This window comes from Siphateles boraxobius, unplaced genomic scaffold, assembly GCF_051911475.1.
Source record: "Siphateles boraxobius isolate OS27281-9 unplaced genomic scaffold, OSU_SipBor_1 65, whole genome shotgun sequence".
In the NCBI taxonomy this organism is placed as follows: Eukaryota; Metazoa; Chordata; class Actinopteri; order Cypriniformes; family Leuciscidae; genus Siphateles; species Siphateles boraxobius.
The window spans coordinates 10056638-10071692 of NW_027509192.1; the positions used below are offsets into that span (position 1 = coordinate 10056638).

At 35.5% G+C, this 15055-nt stretch overlaps 2 protein-coding genes across 8 annotated transcripts; both read right to left on the reverse strand.

The window, feature by feature from the left end:
• Window positions 1-427: 427 nt before the first annotated feature.
• LOC143720898 (uncharacterized) lies at window positions 428-8198 on the reverse strand. Of its 6 annotated transcripts, none has more exons than XM_077210842.1 (19): window positions 8045-8198; window positions 7667-7768; window positions 7104-7218; window positions 6661-6835; window positions 6469-6580; window positions 6272-6378; window positions 5394-5524; window positions 5084-5200; window positions 4919-5004; window positions 4573-4727; window positions 4145-4204; window positions 4002-4065; window positions 3826-3920; window positions 3588-3716; window positions 2748-2862; window positions 2510-2647; window positions 2242-2408; window positions 830-915; window positions 428-745 (listed from the first exon to the last, which is right to left on the reverse strand). In XM_077210842.1, the coding sequence occupies exons 2-19, from the start codon at window positions 7734-7736 to the stop codon at window positions 547-549; spliced, it is 2121 nt and encodes a 706-aa protein (XP_077066957.1). In that variant the 5' UTR covers window positions 7737-7768; window positions 8045-8198; the 3' UTR covers window positions 428-546. The 6 variants fall into 6 exon arrangements, with proteins under 6 accessions (XP_077066957.1, XP_077066958.1, XP_077066960.1 ...); XM_077210843.1 differs by lacking the exon at window positions 8045-8198 and adding an exon at window positions 7947-8024; XM_077210845.1 differs by lacking the exon at window positions 8045-8198 and having other exon boundaries at window positions 2510-2636; window positions 2755-2862; window positions 7667-7915.
• A 409-nt stretch (window positions 8199-8607) lies between these two features.
• LOC143720899 (interleukin-17 receptor A) lies at window positions 8608-13018 on the reverse strand. Of its 2 annotated transcripts, none has more exons than XM_077210848.1 (10): window positions 12714-13018; window positions 12604-12628; window positions 12355-12498; window positions 12067-12191; window positions 11857-11977; window positions 11176-11336; window positions 11006-11077; window positions 10822-10891; window positions 10519-10635; window positions 8608-9991 (listed from the first exon to the last, which is right to left on the reverse strand). In XM_077210848.1, exons 1-10 carry the CDS (start codon window positions 12813-12815, stop codon window positions 8970-8972), a joined length of 1959 nt encoding a protein of 652 aa, XP_077066963.1. In that variant the 5' UTR covers window positions 12816-13018; the 3' UTR covers window positions 8608-8969. The 2 variants fall into 2 exon arrangements, with proteins under 2 accessions (XP_077066963.1, XP_077066962.1); XM_077210847.1 differs by having other exon boundaries at window positions 11006-11092.
• Window positions 13019-15055: the final 2037 nt, after the last annotated feature.

Genomic DNA, 15055 nt, shown 5'->3' on the forward strand with positions numbered 1-15055 from the left:
ATAAAATAAAAAATACTGCATAGGTTAAAACAAATTATTTTAAAAACTTTTTTATAAATCAATTTATATATTAAATTTATATATTTTTATTTGAAGTTCACCAAATAGTAGTGTAATATATACATTTAATGTTCTTTACAATTTAATAATAATTATTTAAAATTTGTTTACAAAAGAAAAACATGTTATTTTAATTTCCAAAATTTTAAACGCAATGCAAAAACGTTGTAGTTTAAATAATTAAATTGTGACTATTTTCATTAAAATTTGTAATTAAAAAAACTCTATTGTAATTAAAACGTCCTAACTCTGCTCCTTTATAAAAATACCAGCTATTATCACAAGTATGTTATAATACTGTAAAATGCTAAAATCATAAATGTTTAGTAGCCTTCAGTCATGAGGTAGGATTTTCATATTGCTCAGTACGCACCAATCATTGAGTTTGTTTGCTATAAAACCCCACAAAAGTAGCATATGTCCCATCGAATGCACTGTGACTGTAGAAGCCTGCTGGTAAGATTTCTGCCTCTTTTAGATTGTATTTCAGTCCTCCATCCACACATATGTAGGCTTTGACCAAGGTTGAGAGTGTGACTTGTCTGGATGGATGACATCGGCTGTCAGAGATGGATCTATTGGATGAGGAGACAACAAGGACGTGCGGGCGGCAAGGAGACCCATTCGCACACAGCTGTCTGTTTCCATCCCTTGAAGGATCCCTACCATCATTGCTCCAGCAAAACTAGATGAGATAGAGAGACTAATGTGAAACAGTTTTATTCATTGCACATGATGTTAAATACCTATTAACTATCTATTAACATACCTGTCACCAGCTCCAGACACATTTACTGTTTCTTTAGGGCTCACAGCCAGCGCAGGATAATGAACAGCACACAGTCGTCCCTTCTGCTATAAAAAGGCATAAATGTGCAATATTTTAATATCACAGTAAAAGGGTTTAAAAGACACTTAGAGTCAGCATAAAATGGAAGTTGCAATCATCTTTTCTTCCCTTTTGTGACATAGTTTGGGTCTTCCCATTGTGACATTCGAGTGAAACGGCTTCTCAAACAAGAAAAAAAATGTAGGGCGGGACTTAATTATGTCCATGGGGAATTAGTCTATGTGCTAAAAGTGGTAGACCAATCACAAAAGACTGGGCCTTCTGACTAATCAGAGCAGAGAAAACCAATCACAACACACTGGGCCATCTGACCAATCAGAGCAGAGTAGACCAATCACAACATACTGAGTCATCTGACCAATCAGAGCACAGTAGACAATTCACAACATACTGAGCCATCTGACCAATCAGAGCACAGTAGACCAATCACAACAGACTGGGTCATCTGACCAATCATTACATACTGGGCCATCTGACCAATCAGAGCAGAGTAGACCAATCACAAAATTTAGAGTAAAATAGCATAATAGGGGAACTTTAATAAAATTGACTTTATTGTCCTCGAAAGGCAATTTGTTATAGACAGCAGTAAACATACAGCACATGTACAGAAACACAACACACAATAATTTTATTATAAGTAATTTAAAAACATGATCACAGCAGGTATAAAGGAATTGTTTTCCTAAAGGAACTCTAAATCTATTTGATTTACACAAAGGGTTTTTAAATCTACAGCCTGAAGGAAGCAGTTGAAATTTACTAAACAATGGATTGGTGACATCGGAAAGGACTGACTGGCCCTTCCTAGTCGCCCTTTGTTCATTAATGTGTGTAATGTTCCTTAAGTCGGTCCCCACTATCTTGCTGCACATTATAACTGTTACTCAGTTTACTCCTACTCCTCACATAGAGGTTGCTGTACCAACAAATAATAGAAAAACTTTAGAAAGATTCAATAAAACAGGTATAAAATATTTTTTCATAAAAGAGACTTTATTACTCCATATTAAAACTATGAAGTTTCCTCAGAAAATGCATACGCTGGAGAGATTTCTCTGTTTGCTTCAAAATGTATCTTATCATCAAGTACTGTCACTAAATATTTATATTCTTGACCACTTCACCCTTTATGACAGCAGGCAAAACAGGTACTGAGTTCTTTTGTTTTAGAAGCATTAATATTTAAAAACGAAGCATCACACCATTGAATAAAATGACCTACTGTACCACTGGGCAATGACTACCATCTGACTCGCTGAGGAGAGACACAATCACTGAATCATCTACGACTCGGATAGTAAATCATTTAAATAATAAGCCCGTCATACCCGATTTAGCTTTCGTGGTTGCAAATTTACAGTTCCAGCATCATGTTCTCCACACACCAGCACACCTAGCGGACCTAAAGTGACCACCACACAATGTAGATACTCCAGCAGGGGGCGGCAGAGAGCCGGTACACAGCCTAAAACATCCTCGAGCGTTATGGGCAATTCTGAAACAAAATGATGCTTTGATTACTATTCAAGAAGCTCTGTCACTTTCTGTCCAGTAGTCAACCATTTTCTTATTTTAGGTTGTAGCTAACTACATTACCTGTAGGAGTGGGCAGATTTAGTGTCTGATTCATGGTGCAGAGCTCAGTCAGGTTGGGGGAGGTGTAGGACAGGGCTTTCCAGCTCTCTGACAGGAAGGGCTTACAGGCCTTATCGGCATCCGTGGGCTCAAACCACACTGCAGCAAAAGAAAAATACATAGATATGCACATAACATCTGACTTGAAACTATGACGTCAACACTCGGAATCAGTAGACTATTAGATAAGTGAGTTTACCGGGGACTGCATGTTTCTTGGCGATACTGCACACGTAATCAATGGTTGAAACCGGAATGTTGCCATCAAGAACTACAAGAGATGCAGATGCAAGTTGATCCTTAAACTGAGATACCTGAACATAAAAACAAAAGATTTATGCTATCAAAATAGTTGTTACAGTTGCTTTAAAGCCCTTTTGTTGACGCATTTCCTTCGTTTTTTTATTTTTATTGATATGCTACTTGCTAGTTGGTTGAAGGTGTTATTAGGGGGCGGGGCAGTCTTACTCTAAAGAGCATCTGATAGGACAAAATGAGTGAGTGCAAGATGAGTCATCAATATTTTTCCTCTGTTTTTCCTCTGTGCATTTTAAATGTGTTTTTTTCAAGGTTTCGAATTAGCGTGCAGATGGTCTCCAAGCTAACACGACTTAAAAGCCACAAAGTTACACTTTTGTGATTGTACACTATCAATCAAAAGTTTTGGGGTCAGTAAGATTTTTCTTTAAAAAAAATAATAAAACAGTTATTCATTGTGTCAAAGACCTTGTTACAAAAGATTTCTATTTCAAATAAATGCTGTTCTTTTGAACTTTCTATTCATCAAAGAATCCTGGAAAAATGTATCACGGATTCCACAAGATTATTAAGCATCGCAACTGTTTTAAACATTGATGATAATAAGAAATGTTTCATGAGCAGCAAATCAGTATATTAGAATGATTTCACAATATTAGTTTTTACTGTATTTTTGATCAAATAAATGCAGCCTAGGTCAGCATAAGAGAAAAAAAACATTCAAAAAAATCTCACGACCCCTAAACTTTAAAACGGTAGTGTACTCTTTGAATATACGTACATACTGCTCTTGTATTTGCTGATGGATGTCCATGTCACCCAAACCTAAGCTCAACTCTCCAGACTCAGTTATGACAGCACAATAGGTTGCAGTCCTTTGGTCCTGTAATCTGGCAATTGCACTTGTATTCTGATGAGTAAAATGCAAAAAAATAAAAAAAATAATAATACAATGACCTACAAAACAAAATTTTTGGGCTACAAGAGCAATAAAATGTAAAGTAGAAAATGTACCTCACCATGTGTTTACAATAGTTTAACACTGCGTCACTATGAGAGTCTTTGCCGATGGCAGAAATGAAGAGAGGTTTGTATCCTAATCGGCTTGAACAATCTATTAGAAATACAGGGACAATTGTAAAAAAGAGGAACTGTACATATTCCTTCATAATAATATGAATGACACATAACATACCAGCAATATTTCTGCCCACTCCTCCAAATGACTGGCACACACTTCCTGGATTTGTCTGACCAAACTGAATTGAATACAAATATTTACATGCATCCTGTCATAAACAAGTAACTTAAGCTCCTGTAGCTTGTTACTAGACTCACCACCAATGTCTTTGTTGTTCCTTTAGCGATGAAATCAACGTTTATTCCACCGATAACAATCTGAGGGAAATTATAGTTAAGTGTGTTTTGAATTAGCTTTTATGTTCATATTTTCAGTTTTCATTTTAGTTTAATTTTGTTATGTGCTTTTGTTATTTATATTAGATTTTCTATATTTTTCTATATTCATTGTTATTTCAGTTTTAGTCATTTTAGTAACTCAACTTATGTATTTATTAAGGCAACATTTCTATTTTTTGCTTATTTTGTTTAAGTTCGAGTGTTTCGTCTAATATCTATACATTTAATTACAGCTTTATTTTAATTAACGATTATTTTAAAATCATTTTAGTTTTAGTTAACAACAACATCACTGAAAATAAAATGTATTTATTTTGCATTAATTTTGACTTTCTATAAAAGCTTACCATATCACTTCCAGTTTTGGGGTCCATTCTCTGGTCCATTGACTTTTGAGTCTTACTATCACCTCTGAAGTTGCCTCCACTTTTTTCTTTGTGTTTAGAAAGGGCACATGCAATCCGACTGCCCACCTTGGCATTGTTATGGATGAGTCCTATATCTGAAAATGAATGAACTTCAGGAAAATACCACAAAACATAAGTTGCAGACCACTTAGACTACAACCACACAATGCAATAGGTACTGTACATATGAATTATGTATCAGTGTTTCAAAATCAAAATGTCATTATAAGTATATAAGAACATAAATGCAATAAGCAAAACTATGTCCTGTGTCTTAAATGGATACTGGCTTGCAAGGACTTCCCTTTAGTGAGCTCATTGACTCGCTGAAGGATAAAAGGAGTGACATCTCTTCCTGTGACACCTTTTGAGCTTCAAATATACAAAGAAAATGTTTAACATTATATGTGGCAACTGTTATGTCCAGACTCCAGGCATTATTTTTCTCAACCTGGCCTCAGTCACAGCTGTTTGTATGGCGTCCTCTATCAGTTGTCCCGTGGCTGCATGTTCCTCTGGGATGGGAACGGCCAACAGAAGACCACTTTGCAGCCCCAGAGATAGTGTGCTTGCTGTTGAGAAAAGAGAGCGTTTAAGAGCCTTTCATGAATGACTAAGCAGGATGAGTTACATTAGAGAAACATTATCTATGATCTCTGTTTCAACTAGCTCTTTCAATTACAATCACTACAGCTTTCGGTAAATGTGTAATATTGACATTTACTCAAATGTAGGTGCGGTAAAAGCTTAAACACTCAGACTTGCCAATAAGATCTGCTGCTTCTTGAGGACTGGAGACATGGTAAGGAGAAGTAAATCCACTTTGCCGCGAGAAGAAAGCCGGGAAGCTTTTTGAATCTCCATATGTGGCCACACATACACCCTGAGTTTCCTGTAAATAAAAGCATTGATCTATGAATGAGAACCTAAGTATATATGAAATCAAAACTGACCCGGTTTACTAGGGGTATTACATAATGTCTATTATTATAACAATTTTAATATTATGGTAAGAAATCAATTAAAATACATAATATAAAAAAATATAAATAAAGATTTTCGGTGTTATTAGATTATTAGTGTTTCTAAAGACTAATTTTATAGAGGCACATAACTGCTGGCAAAATGGCTTTTTAATAAAACTTTTAATAAAAGAAATGCAAAATAAAGAGAAGGAATGGGAAGCACCTTTCCTTCAAAACGTAAGAAGACTGTTGCCATAGTGTTACATTTTACCATAATGCAATTTAAAGAGGAGACAAACTACGATATACAATTTTCAGTGAGAAACCTACTCTTACAATAATGGTTTTGTTCATAATTCTATGCCAATTTGACTGTCTGTGGGCTGGGATTAAAAATGCAAAAGTACAATCTGTAGTTTTCTTTAAAGTCCTGGAGCTGAAACTTTTTCACACAAATAAACAGGAATTTCTTGGTCCAGGTAGCATGGAGAAAGAGAAACATTGTTCATTTACATAAAACCAACATTGCAACAATAGAAATTGGGTTGGAAATCAGCACACTTACGTTTTAAGTCAGCATCAGATGACGGCAAAAACAGCTTGCAAATTTACAGTGTTTTTCTTGTGTTTACATGAAATAGTGTAAAAAATGGTAACTGGGTTTGAGCACTAACCAAGAACTCAAGAGTGCGACCAATATCTAGGATGGATTTCACCCCAGCAGACACAACAGCAATAGGTGTTCGACCCAGTTCGGTGAGGTCTGCACTCACATCCAAGGCTGCAAGAGATAATATGTCAGTCATTGAATATAAGCAGTATAATGCGTATATTTTACATGGAAATAAGGACAATTGTTAAATAAACGTGCAGTTTTCTCCATCTCTATGTACTCCTCCAATGCCTCCGGTTACAAAGACAGGAATCCCAGCTTTGTGAGCCACAATCATTGTGCCGGAGACAGTAGTGCCACCTGACAGACCCTGCATTATCAAAAAACAGACATTTCACATTAAAATTTTTATTCACATGATTAAAATCAAAGTTTACATCAGTTCCAGACCTTGCTGATGACATAAGGAAGGTCTCTTCTGGACACTTTTACTGCTGTTTTGCTCTGTGCTAGGAAGTCCAGTTCATCCGAAGAAAGGCCCACGTGAATCCTCCCCTCAAGAATCCCAATGGTTGCTGGGATTGCACCTTCAGCCCTCACAATAGCTTCCACTTCCTTTGCTGTGCTGAAATACAAAGAAAATGCAGCCAATTGGTAAATACCGAATCCAGATATGTATCAGTTTATATTGTTGTATGTTTCAGAGCACTAAATCCAAGTTATCCACCTTCTAGTCTTTAAAAAGCTTGTGCAATTATAGTACAACAAAAATATTCTGTTCTGTTTTTTAAGATAAAGGGGCATGTGACAACCCTGACTTCAGAATGATGTGAGGGAAAAATTCAGAGTAAGTATTAGACAGGACTGTAAGAGATTTATCTTCTTTTTTTTACCTGAGATTGAGAGGATAAGGCATTCCATGTGTAATAATAGTACTTTCCAGAGCCACAACTGCCCTGTGATCCGCTAAAGCCTCTTTCACATTAGGATGGATGGTAAACAGGCTGTCTGTATGGAGAAATAGGGAACAGTTCACCCAATCAAAATTGTACCATAGAACATTCAAATTTGGAGACCAAAGACAGGTTTCACCCAGTTTTAATTGGTTCTGAGAGTCAGGTATGTGGTGATTGATCGCAAAAAATGTTTTTAATTGACCATACAGTAAGTGTTCTCAGAACTTTCTGGCAGGGGTTTCTCAAAGTTATTAACTAACGATCTTCCAGTTACATTACAGTCATGTTCTCAAAACGTTTGCACATTTTACGATCTAAAACATTAATAAATAGGACATTCTGAAGAACGTTCCGAATATTCAGTGATTAGATTGTGGTACAGTAGCCAATAGAATAGTACAATTAGTCTGAAAGGTGCATTGCAGAGTAATATGAAATTTGGACAAGGTTTCTCTGTATCTCTTTACTGTGTAGGCTAGATGTGGTTTGTGCTACTTTACCTTTTTTGCAATGTCTGCTGAATGAAGTTGTAATGCAACGTCTAAAAAAAGCAGATAACCTCCACATCATCTTCAAAACAGGATCTTCAGGTCAGCAAAAGTCTAATTCGAAAACAAAAAAAAAACATCAAACCACCGCCTGCTGCAAAGTTTCCAAACTATTCAAAGAGAAAAATGTGTCATGCTCTGTTTGTTTGAGACAAGCGACGTGCTGAAATGCAAGTTTAACAATCATGCACACGTTTAAAAAAGAAATCCCTAAAGAATAAATTCAACATACGGGTCCTGTACGTAAACATTTCAGGACTTCGACGTTCAGTAAAGAGTGAAGGAAAACAAGCTGTTTGCTCATTAAAACGCTTCTCACGCGATACTCACTACTTACGATTCTTCTTAAATCAATCCCAATCTTTATTTTGGATAATAACTTCTCAAATTCTCAAAAGCTATTTGCTGCATTCTTCTCGGCTCGACTCCACTAGGATGAACTTTGATCCGATTGGGTCTGTTTGTACTAGTCGAGAATCCCATCAATTGACTTTTACTCAGAACTCCTGTCAGAACGGCAATTGATTCATTAATCATTTTTGGAGAATACAGTCTCTATACTTTCAAAATAAGTATCCAGTTTAATAATACAAAAGATTTCAAATTGATATATTATTTAAAAATATATATTCTCCATAAATCATGTACGTGAGCCTCAGAATAATATTTACTTATTTTTTGGTTATAGGTTGTCACAACCACAATTCTGTACTAATTAAAATATATATTATTCTCCATAAACCATGTATGTGAGTCTCAGAATATTATTTACTTTTTTTGTTTTTGGTTATAGGTTGGCACAACCCCAATTCTGTACTAATTTCCTTTGAAAATGTATTAATTCCTGGACACTTCAAAAATTACTGAAAAAAACAGACAATACCAATTGTATATGTGTGGGGGGAAAAGTGGTCTGTGCAGTTTATTTATCATAGAAAATATTTTTTTTTTCTGTAGCTTACAGTAGAGCATGGTGCTAGGAATGCCAAGATCACGGGTTCAATTCCCAGGGAATGCAAAAATATTAAATGTGGACCTTGAATGATAAAATGTGTACATTGCATGCATTGTAAATAACTTTAGATTTAAACATCAGCCAAAAGTACATGTCTTATATTTTTTACATTTTTATTCTTTTTTCTGTATTTGTCAAAAAGACAAAAACTCAATATGCCATTTTATACATACAGTAGACAAACGTTTAGACTCATAAAGTCACAGTAGTCTGATAATGCCAAGCTTAAATCAAAGAGATTCACAGAGGCTGTAAACATAAAGCATGTTGTGCGACAGGTTTGGTTGCTGGTAAACCTTTCACATCTATAGTTGTAAAGCTACTCAGAACCGGACCATTGGACTGCACATCTGTGGTAAGAACTGAAGAATTCTCATTCAGTAATATCCCTGTCTCTGCGATGGAACACTTTAAGAAATGTTCATCATGACACTTAATCATATTGACAAATGCATGAGCTTTATGTTCTTCAATCAGCTTATAGCATTCAGTGTCAGGGTTATAGTTTATAGGAAACATTGACTCCAAGATGATTTCCTCTTTTTCATCATCAGTGTCCAAAAGCTCCATTTCAAACCAGTTTGGATTCTTCAGCTGGTAATTGTGAAAAGCTTCAACAGCATCCCGAAGGGCTCGTCCTGAGGGACAGTTGAAGTAATCATTCACCCTAATGCCTTCAATGCATTTAACCCGCCCTGGCTCATATTTTTCCATGTCTAAGATCCGGAAGTAAAGTTCCTCAAAGTGCTTCATGAGCTTGTACTTCACCACCACGTTAAAAGGTGCTGGAACATCATCCTCACAGCACACGTCATCGAAATAAGCCACCATGTACTTGTGGAAAGATGAAGCGTGAACAAAATCCGGTATAATGAGGCTCAGGGCTGGCGTGAGCATGTCTCCTATGGGTGAACGTTCATCCTCCTTCAGTCTCGCTTTGCGCTCACCGCACATGGCCTTCCACTTCGCATAAACGCCTGGAGAGCACAGGATCAGGACTTTGTCTGAGGACTTGGAGATTCGTTCCCTTTGCACATCTAGCCACTGAATTCTGCCGATTGTACTGAGCCAGGCGGAGTCCAGGAGATCCAGAGTGACGTCTGTGCCACATTTAGCCCTCAGGAAGGCACATAACTTCAAAATGATCTCTTTGTAAAGGGGGTGGTCCAGAGAGTAGATGATGATGACTCTCTTGTGCTCCTGAACGGGATTCCACTCCACTTTACCCTTTGCACAGGTAGAGATGTCTGAGGACGGCATTTCTATCAAAATTCATGATTATTATTAAGAGACCCTTCAAAATGTATTCAATAAATAAAGAGTAAGTGGAAGAATCAGCAAAACAATTGAAAAGTGCAGAACAATGTAGCCAATTACTGATTTTATTACACAACAGAATGCCACAATTGGGTTCTGGAAGTAAAAACTTTTCTCCATATGGGAAATTGATTCTTAATGATAACGTAAAACACTTAAAAAGGCAGAGCTACTGTGAGCTACAAGGTTGTTAATCGATGATATATGCTTTTGTTGAAGCCATCTCTTCTCATTTTTTAAAATTATTTTTTTTAAATAAACAACAGAATTCGTGGTGAAAACTACATTACCCATGATGCTGTACAGAAAATTCCACCTATTTAGCCAATAACCATTTTAATTTGATTATGTCATTTGCAATGCTTCATGGGATGGTAGTTTTTTCTCTCACTAAATCCGTTGAGTCCTGTACCTTTGTCTTTGCATATTTAAGTTACATGCTTATTTATTTGATCTTTTAATTTGCACTAACCTTTATGTAAGTCCTTGTTCTGGAAAAATGCAACACAGCAACCAACAGCTGCCAATATCCCTAACAACAGTCCCAGTATCACCAAAGTAATAAAAGCAACAGGAGCATCTGGAAGAACTGACATTAACATGTTAATAGAGATTATGGTAGCCTATACAAATCAAATAAAATAGAGGTCAAATGAACTTTACTTTCATTCAAGATCATACACTGAAACATTTGCATTGCTGTGAATCATAATCTGAATGGCTATTTAAAAATAAACCGGCAAAAAGACATTTAATGTTACTGTGTATTACGTACAGGGACAGATATTAACTTTCTCTCTGTAATCCAGACAGTTCTTCATGCTTTGAACAGACAGTGGCTGAATCTGTTGGACAGGACATCTTTTAGCCATTTAATGATATAAGACTCAAAACATTCCAATACTACTTGATATTATATATTAACAAACAGCACACATACAAATAATACTTTAACTCACCACCAAGTCCAAACAACAGTGAGTTATCCACCATGCTTCCAGTGTGAAATTAACCATTAGAAATGTCTTGTCCTTTAAAACAGAATTCTTTTCACATAATACTATATGAATATATACGTTTATGAAGGAATATACATATATAGAGTCTTTTTCTTTCAGTCTGAAGATACCTTTATGACAATGTGAGATGATTCTGGGTGAAGGTCAGGACTGCAGATGGAGACTTTGTATTGGTCAGAGAACTCTTGTGGTTCGAATTCTATGGTTATCACCAAGTCATTTTTCTTAGAGTTTCTCACTGACCATTTTACCTTCTTATTCCAAATGCTCTCTTAAATGACAAACAGATTTATACAAACAGGAGGTTTTCCTTGTTTAAAACATTGAGATAATTAATTGTTGAGATAACTCGTTCACTTAAAGTTGACAATTGTTGTTTTTTATGGAATATTGCAGTATTTATTATAAATGAATTATCCATCCACAACACAATTTTTTTATATTCATATACCCCTGTAATCTGTAATCAAATCAATTTTCCCCTCCCTCTTGCAGCGACATCTCTGATGACGTTTACAGGCGAGAGGGCGGGGCAACCTGTCACTCACATGAGATCGACCAATAGCAAACCACAACCATCCAATCAATCCGGAAAAATCAAGCCCCGCCTTTAATTTTTTCTCTTTCTAGGAGCTGTTTGTCACTTGGATATACGTCACAATAGGGAAGAAAAGACTACTGCAACTTCCATTTAATGCTGACTTTGAATAACTGCAACAAATCTGAATATAAACAGCATCTAAATCACCAAGCCTCAACTGTTTTTTTAAAGATTACGTTATTTATCTCACCTGGAATTGTGATGTTGGTTATACCTGTATAACTTCCTATGTCTGGCTTTGGTAAATTGGTTACAAAAACCTGGTATTTGAAGTTGGGGATGACAACAATTCTGTCCAAAGAAAAATTCCACTAAAATGATGAAGGAAAGAAACAAAGCTGAAACAGTGGCATAAATAATACTGCATATTATATGGTTAAACAAGAGTTTGTACTCTCACCATGCCCCATCTTGGGTTTTCTGTCCCCAACAGTGTGTTACGAAAAATGTAACGAACACAAACGCTGTGATATGTGGCCATTTCAACCACACGCACTTCAGTCCCTTCGAGGGAGAATATGCCACCTGTGGAAAATAATATAAAGAAAAAAACCTTTACATAGAATTATACTGGGAAACAATTGGGCCAGATGTACATGTTTTGTACAAAAAATCTATTTGACTGAAATTATTTGATTATTTTTTAAATATTGTAGTCTTGAACATAGCTGTACATAATCTGCCTTACTGTCAGGTAATTGGATCCATGTAAGGTATATAATTGGCACAAACTGTCCACTCTCATCCCTCTTGGCTTTTACATTTGCGCTTACAACAGGAGAACCTGGGGCTTTATATCTTGGGATCTTCCAATCCTCATCTGAACAGTTACCTAAGACGTCAAAGAAATATTTGAAGAACATACCTTTGATTTTGTCTTTTAAAAACCTCCTAGTACTTAATTAATTTACTTAAAATTTAGAGTAAACATACTTACCTACTTGAACCTTGCAATCTAGCCCCTGTCAGAAAACAGCAAAATGAAAGATGAACACATTCATATCATTAATGTTCTATATATAAAAGGGAAGAAAACAGTATCTTTACCTCTTGAGAACATTCCATCGGAGGGAGTTCAATGAGATGCAGGGGTGAGATTTTCATTATGACACATGAAAGAATGAACAGAAAGAGAAAAATCATACTCATTGCAGTTACGTTTTTTTTACTGCACCAGACATATGCTGTTTTTGAAGTGCCGGTGGAACAGAATCAAACATCCTCTTATGGTTTATCAAATTCTATCTGTATTCAGAGGAAACCAGGAGATCAGATAATGGGGAGGAGGAGCCTGACACACACAAAGAATTTAAGCTTTTCTCACAAGCATTTCCTTTATAAATCAAGTCTACCTTAAATCAAGCCCTTCTATTACACAATAGTAGTGGTAGTTTGGTTGTTTGTCAGACAGTTATAATTGATACTAGCTGAACAAACAACTTTAATAACAATTTAGTGTAGACATGTAAGATAACCTAACAGTTTCATTTTCCTCCAGTGAACTACATCAATATGTTATACTTCTGAAAACCATTTTAAGCAATATTTTATAATATATAGCTTAGATATTGTGTATATCTAAACTACTGTTATGTTTAAGGTCATAAAGATTTGTTTTGAAAGCACAACCAGTTTCAACATTGATAATAACAAGAAATGTTTCTTGAGCAGCAAATCAGCATATTAGAATGATTTCTGAAAGATCATGTGCCATGGAAAGACTAATGGCTTTAAATTCAGCTTTGCATCACAGGAATAAATTACATTTCAAATTATATTCAAATAGAACAAAGTTCTTTTCAATTGTTATAAAATGTCCCAAAGTTACTGTTTTTACTGTATTTTGGTCAAATAAATGCAGCCTTGGTGAGCAGAAGAGACTTTAGAGACATTAAAACCAACCCCAAACTTTAGAACATACACACACATATACATATATATATATATATATATACATATATATATATATATACTGTTGACAAAAAAAGCCCACTAGAGGGCTCATGTCAGTTTATAGAGTAATAAAGTAGGATTATTTGGATCATTGTAGAAAAGCACTATATTTTCTCTCCATCTCTTTAAACAGCAGTTTTCTATTAATTTGTAGTAAATTATATTTTTCACATAGAATTTTAACACCATTATCCAGACTGTCTTTAAACACACCCTACAGAATAATGCAAAAGTTTTAATTACACTTAATAAGAAGAGAACAAGCAAACTTCCACATTTAAGCACTAAAATGACTTAATGAGTTCTGCTGACACTGATAACTACCGCTACATGCCAGCAGTCAGCAGAGGATTTGAGAAGCCCTTGCAAAACACCTGTCTCATTCTGTCACACAGTCAAAACTCATGGCACAATATTATCACTGGCACTTGTAATTAATCGCAGTATAAATGATCACAGAATGCAGGACCTATATGACCCATCTGAATAGAAAGGTCAGTATCATAAAAAAAAAATTATCACTACAATGTCACATTGTCATCGAGCACGTCGTCATAATGATTTTTAAAAGTATAGGTTTGAGCATGCAGCTTTTTGTGGACGAGATTTGAATGCATTATAATTGTACAACCTATAGTGTAAATTATAATTAATACCCGTCTTTTAGGAGTGTGCTGTCAGTCCCTTCTTAACAAGTACACATTAGTTACTGTCTGCCCTCACCCCATTAGACACGGCACGCAGACACCATAGCCTTGAAGAACTTTGCCTTTATGGTCCTGAGACACAAGCACGCAAGTTAATAAAGAGGCCAGTTAACTTTAGCGTTTACGAGGAGAACATTTTACTATAACTGTGGAGTTAAATCAAATATGCCAAGAAAATAGGCTTACCAAAAATAGTTACTGTCCTATTAAATTAAATTTGATTAAATCGTTTAAATTAAAATATTTCATGTAGTATTTATATTCTGCACTGAACCAGAAGTATTCAGTTGTTTACACGACACCATTTTCAATTAAAAACAGAAAGCTTTTTAAGCGATTTGGCCGTTCATGTACACGCCTGAAAAGCAACGCTACGAAAACGGGTTTCAAAGTGCAAGTTTTTGAAAACGATACCGTTATCGTCTCCATGTAAACTACAAAACTAGTGAAAACAATGACGTCATGCGCATGTGTATTACATGTTCAGTCTAGGCGTGTGTTGTTTGTTTACAAAGTGACATCGCCAACTACTGCACTGTAAAAAATGATATGATCAGTAAGTTATGACATTTATTGTTGTAACTAATCTTAAAACTTTTTCAATAAATTATACAAGATTCAACTCATATTTTTAAACCCAGTTTAATGTAATTTAAGTTAAAAATGACTTAAACACACAACTTGATTGTACATAAAAATGTAAGGCACAGTGTGGTCTGGCAGCAGAAT